Source organism: Hippichthys cyanospilos, chromosome 19 (assembly GCF_059441005.1).
Source record: "Hippichthys cyanospilos isolate Australia breed blue-spotted pipefish chromosome 19, RoL_Hcya_1.0, whole genome shotgun sequence".
Classification (NCBI taxonomy): Eukaryota; Metazoa; Chordata; class Actinopteri; order Syngnathiformes; family Syngnathidae; genus Hippichthys; species Hippichthys cyanospilos.
The window spans coordinates 1,692,289-1,698,603 of record NC_142387.1 but is presented as its reverse complement, the minus strand read 5'-3'; the positions used below and the strand labels follow the sequence as shown (position 1 = coordinate 1,698,603).

Below are 6,315 nucleotides of genomic sequence, written 5' to 3'. Positions count from 1 at the left end.
GACTAGAACTAGTCATAATGTTTCTGCTTTACACACCAGCACTGGTTCCTTCCCTGCCAGAGAGGTGACATTCATTGTTAAAAGAGCTAGCTTCTGCAGCCGGGGATCGAAGCATCAGCCGCCGCTCAGCTCCCACTGCACCAGATCACAACAGTTGGTGAGCCCATAGGAAGGGGACCCACCAGGCGCTCGCCAGCGAGCCTCACCTCAAGGCCTGGCTCCGGAGGGTGACCCCGCATCAGGCCAAGGGAAGACCAGATCCAATCTTTTTAGCATCTCTGTGAGCATTGTTTAGTTTGTTCCTCCTAGGACCTGTTTGCCATGGTTGTCCCTGCCAGCGACATAAATCCCAAGACAAATTAGCTCCAAGGATTATTGGGGCATGCAAACCCCTCCACCACGATGAGGTGACGGCTCACGGAGGGGACACCTTTTCTCAATGGCCTAATAATTAAGCAGGCTTCTTTTGTCTTTCAACTAGAAAGAACGAAGAGTTAAATTAGTCTGTTAACACCTGCCTATTATGTAGTGTGTCCTCATGCAATCTGTTGTAAAGACTGAGCTTGTGTGGTGGTTCGAGTGTATGTGTGAGAGAGAGAGAGAGAGAGAGAGAGAGAGAGAGAGAGAGAGAGAGAGAGAGAGAGAGACAGAGAGAGAGAGGGAGAGAGAGAGAGAGAGATTACCTCCCCTTGTTCCAATCATTCTACAGCTTGACTTCCAGCTGTTGTCACATTCCTTTTCGCATTGCAATAGGCTGTGCCTGTCTTTTTTTTTCCCTTTTAACTTTTGTGTAAATTTATGGTGTGTGTCCGTGTTTGTCATTGTGGCTGTGTGTGTATTTGCATGATTTTAGATGGAAAGTTTTTCACATGTTGGTCGTGCAGCAAAGGGACTGTTTCTGCTGTCAACAAAACGCGACTGTAACTGCAGCAGCACACTTCTAGGAACTTGCAGGGGCTCTGTAAGGTTAAATCTGTATCATCAAGAAGCAGTTTTCTGTTCGGCACAATCACTGAAGTGGCTTGTCCAACGTTAACCATGGTGAGTGCACTTTTAATACATGCATGTGTATTTTGTCTCCATAATGTCATCTGTACCCAAGTTGGGTGTTCATGGTTAACACAAATACCACAACGTACTTCTAAGAGGAATGCAGGCAAATATCTGTAGTGAACATGTACTTTTTGAAAGATTACAAAATTGTATACGGACACATAACTTACTCATACGTACAACTTTCTCAGTGAATATTACAGTAAAGCTTAAAGGGACAATGTGTAAAATTTCGACCATTTTTCATTAAAAAGGAATAAATTAAATGATTATAAATTTTGAAAACTTGCGAATAAATCTCTTGACAACCAACAGTACGTTTTAAATATAAGCATAGGTCGAGTTATCATTTAATTGTATTATATGGAGGGTGGCACTGCTCTGGAGTCCCTGTTATATGCCATGTCTGTTATAGGTTTGGACAATGGTAAATGCAGCACCTCTTGCTGTCCGTAATGAAAAACCGTCTAAATCTTACACATTGTCCCTTTAATTCCATATGGTCTATATTTCACAATACAACAGAGTCAGGTTGGATAGGAATTATATCTACATATTTGCTATATTTGAAAGTGTAACTGATTTTTGACATTTCATGGCTTCATAGTTTTTGGTATTGGTTCTCGTCATAATAATACATAGGTTATAAACTGCACGAGTAATTCAAAGCACATCTGATCTGTTGGAGTTCATGTTAAAACCATTGCAGAAAACTTCAAAAGGGAGGAGATGGGCTGCTGTGTTTGCTCAGTATAAGTGCCTGTATACTTTTCTGATCGATTGCGTGTCAGACAGAAAGCATCTGCTTAATGGTATGTGCACATCTGAGTTATGAATTGTATACTGTACAAAACACATTGTATATCTCATGTTGATTTATCTGCATTCTAAAATTGTCATTTTAGCTGCATATAGACTTAATAATGTACTACAGACATGATGCAAGTAGCATCAACTTTGATGAAAAGCAAAAAGAAAAGAATATCAGTATGGTAAGGGGGTGGGATATATTAAATGGACACCCTCTGTTTATCAATTAAATCCAGCAATCTGGGTCAATTGCCACATGTCTGTAAGATTTGTGTTATAAATAATAATGCTCGGTGTCTTCTCATGGATCTGTCTGTTATATCCCAGCCCCCCTTCCAAATCCAAATATGACTTGATCCCCTGCATTTGGGACCTCAAGGTGATGTGTGGTCTTTACAAGAACACCCACACCCGACTTTAAATTCAAAAGAGAGATTTCCTTCTCCTTTGAGTCAGCTGCCATAACAATGGACTTTCTTTCCTGTGACGATGTTGTGTTTCAAGTTGTGAGAATTTTTCTATATATGAGCAGGTGTGTCTTTTGAACAGCAAAAGACATAAGCACATGTGTTTGTGTGCCAATTTGTGCTATTTGGGAGCCCTATTCCATTAATTTCAGTCTTTTTGTGAGACAAACACAGTGTTGTGATGACAAGAGAGGAGAATAAGACCCTTTTGCTTTAGGAGTCGCTAGGAGAGGGACTCCATATTAAATAGTATCTGTGATACAATGATGGCTTTGTCAGGTGGGCAAGAAAGGGTGATGCAGGAATGCAATGGGAGGGGGGACTTGAGAGAGACAGATGCAAAAACTTGCAAAGAAAGGCAAATAAGAAAAATAAATGCTATAGTTAATGTGTCTGTTGGTGATAAAGCATACCGTTCGTAAATGTTCAAATAACTTGTATGTTGTAAAAATGGTATTTGAAAAAATGAAACTTGATTTTAACAATGCTTTCAAATACCACAGTTGTTGTGGGCAGGATATGCTTTTATGCACAGACGCTTTATTCTCATTCAGGGCACTGATGGAAAGTACAGAGAAGAGGTGCATTGTGTGTTTATATATTTAGCAAAAGCCAATTATAAATAAATAGAGAGAAACTGATAGTATGGCATGTTACAATAATGCATTAGAGATGACAGCAGGGTTCAGGATAGATCTGGTATTGCATCAGAGATCAGTTTTGAGCCTATTCTAATTTGCTGCCAAATGAGGCTTGACTAGAATTCCCATTAGCCATGACATTTGCAGATGACAGTGTCACCTAAAGTTAGCGCTCTAAGCCAATGGTTCTCTACCTTTTATCAATGATGTACCCCCTGTAGAATATTTTTCTTCAAGTACCTCTTATCCCAGAGGTATCACAAATGGAGGAAAACTATTCCTAAATGGGCTGAATGCGTAAAATCATGATCTATAACATAAAGGTAGTGTCTTCTGCTTTTCCCTCTAAAAGGTTTGTAACCACATAATCATTCAAAATTTACACGTCCCACCAGGCTCTACGGTTTACACCAATGCCTCCTATTTGCTTAGCTTCAAGGATAGTCCAGTTACAGTGTAACAATATTAGCAAAGTGTGACCCTCATTTTAGATTTCTGAGTCACACTTGCAACTAAAACCTAAAAAAAAAAAAAAAGAAATCAAAACCTAGAATTAACCTATTGATTGCAGGCTAACATTATGTGTTAGGCACTCACCTGTCAGCCATTGTTGATGCGAAATCGAGACAGTTGCTCTGGGCATATTTCACCTGCCTCTCAAAAAAAATCTGTATCCCGTGCCGCGGAATGAGCACACACATTTAGTAAAAACCATATGACATCTCCTGCTGGTTTTCTTGTAATAACATTAAGGACATACTTAATGTGAAGTTTTACAAGACATGGGGCAATGCCTGCTAAGCCACTCTACTCAGGGATGTAGCGGAGGGTATGCAGCATATACTTGCTTTATTTAGAGTAAGCATTGCGTATACCAACTTCTAATCTCCCCCGATGCGCACCTTTCAGTAAGATCGAACTGCCCAATAGCCTCTTTTCCCCCAAGAGTTCATCAATCGATGAACACTGATTTGTCAGCCACATGGGTTATGTGGAGTTTTGACGCGCAGATGTTCATTTTTGTATCAGCCGGATTTTTAATTACAACAATTACCGTAATGGGACAAGCTTGAGGAGTGGGATGTCAGTTCGCTGTTAGCATCAAGTGCCTGACCATACTGCTCATAATAAAATCCAAATGTTGTGAGCCAATCCTTCCGAATAAACTGTACTGAGCCGCCATTCTGTATGTATTCAATGTCTCCCTTGTATAACAGATTTAAACAGTCAGGATCGCTTTGATGCTTCTGTAGAGCTTGCTGATGATCTGATTATTTTGTATGAGGTATAGGTATAGGTATAGGTATAGAAGAGAAACATCAAAATAGATACGCATAGACTGGTCGAGTGTGGGTGACGCTGGTCTAAGGGTATTGTTCCCTAAAATTGTCACCTTTATTGAAAATGTTTGAAGCCCATCTGAAAACATTCAATCTTAGCTTTAAATATTTGTACTATTTAGTATTATCAGTCTTTGGCACCTGAACCCAATGCTTTGAGAGTATGTCATTTATAGTTTGGGGATTAATTAAAGTTTCAGGATGAAAGAAGGTGCATTTTTTTAAGTCTGCATTTGGTTTGGAACATCACAGGGCCCTGACTGTACTTGAGACTACAAGCAACTGCAGCTAACATGTCTGCACCTGCCCAGAGTTGGTGTAATAACAAAGAAAGTGTTATGTGCCAGGATGATAGAAGACAAAAAAGAACAAAAGGAGAATAACCATATTGTAATTCCTGAAAGGGTCTTCCTTAAGACTATTGTTACTTGTGTTGTGTGGTTGTAAATGCTATTTACAGCACTTGCTTTGTCTCCAGGCGGGACTAAAAAAAATTAAAGTAAAATTGGACTTTGAGGCCTGTAATCTTAATTTCAGCAAAACCATCTGATGTGAGATTTTATCTATAGATGTTTATATAATGTGAATGTAGGCTCTAGGAGTGAGTGGGTTTGTGTATTTGAAGGCAATGAGAGTGTTAAAGCAGCACAGGAAACAGCCTCAGAAAGGAAGTTGGAGATAAATTTGGGGAAGTAGTCTGATTTGCTTTTCCTATGGGGATCACCGGTATGAGTGAAATTGTTGAAGAAAAAAAAACATTTGCAAACATTGCCTGCAAATCAAGTAGATTATTTTAGGTTGAATGTGGGATTGCATGGCATAGGAAAAGGATTAAAGCGAGAAAAGGAAGATGAGGATTAAGTTTTCCCCATGTTATAATCATTCGATCGTTATTGATCAAAGTTGAAATCCACAAACTCTAAAATAAAAGCAGATTTTTACAGAACTAATTCTTATTATCTGTATTTTTTGTATGTGAATGTGTGCCTAAATTGATACGAAACTTATTCAGCAATTTTCAGCAGTAAAAAGTTTACACTTAGTTTTACACTTTATTGGATAACTAAATTAGTTGCCAAATACAATACATATATATATATATATATATATATATATATATATATATATATATATATATATATATATATATATATATATATATATATATATATATATATATGTATATATATGTGTGTGTGTGTGTGTGTGTGTGTGTGTGTGTGTGTGTGCGTGTGTGTAATGTGTAATATCAGTGGTGGACTGTGCCTAAAATAACCTGATATTATCATAACTATAATAGTAATCAGTGGCAGTCCGTTACTTTCACACATACACCTTCTGTGATGTCAGACTCTCAATTTAATACCCCTCATGCGCAGTACATATGCATTACTGGGTTACACAGGGTCTTTTACAGAGCTTTTAAACATCAATAAACCCACATCAGCCATTAAAACTGGTCAATATATGTGATCCTGTTAAAACTTTAAAAATAAATAAATGAAATTAAACTAGTATCTACGAAATTTTATGAAGTACAAATTACAAATCACAGTTTAATATAAGAACATCATTATATTCCTTTACTATGAATTGAATATGAATGAAATAAAACAACGCAAACATATTAACAATGAAACAATAAATAAAGGAAATGCTTGCACTCACCAGAACAAACAATGGTCACAATCGATCAGTCTTTTCAATATCTCCCGATCTCTTGACCTCTTCATGCTCCCTTTCTCTTTGCCCTGAGATGTACACTGTATCCACTCGGGGGTCCCCAAAAGGTTTTTAAAAGCCCCGTAGCATATATATATATATATAGTGGGCCCCCGGGTTACGAACTTAATCCGTTCAGCGGCTACGCTCGTATCTCGAATTGCTCGTATAGCGGGCAATCCAAACCCATGTTAATTCGTGAACGCGTGCAACGCGCGCCGGAGCCTTAGGTAAAACGACACACTGTATACATATTTTAAAATTGAGTGACATAATCTGCTG

The 6,315-nt window shown here is 38.3% G+C and overlaps 1 protein-coding gene across 3 annotated transcripts in view; it reads left to right on the top strand.

Moving 5' to 3' along the window:
- The first annotated feature begins 732 nt into the window (after nucleotides 1-732).
- phldb2b (pleckstrin homology-like domain, family B, member 2b) overlaps nucleotides 733-6,315 on the top strand; it is a 93,542-nt gene continuing 87,959 nt past the window's right edge. For all 3 annotated transcript variants that reach the window (XM_088401639.1, XM_088401638.1, XM_088401637.1), the window contains exon 1: nucleotides 733-1,041. In XM_088401639.1, coding sequence (XP_088257765.1) covers nucleotides 1,039-1,041 — 3 coding nt within the window. In that variant the 5' untranslated portion in view covers nucleotides 733-1,038. The remainder of the gene's footprint in view (nucleotides 1,042-6,315) is intronic.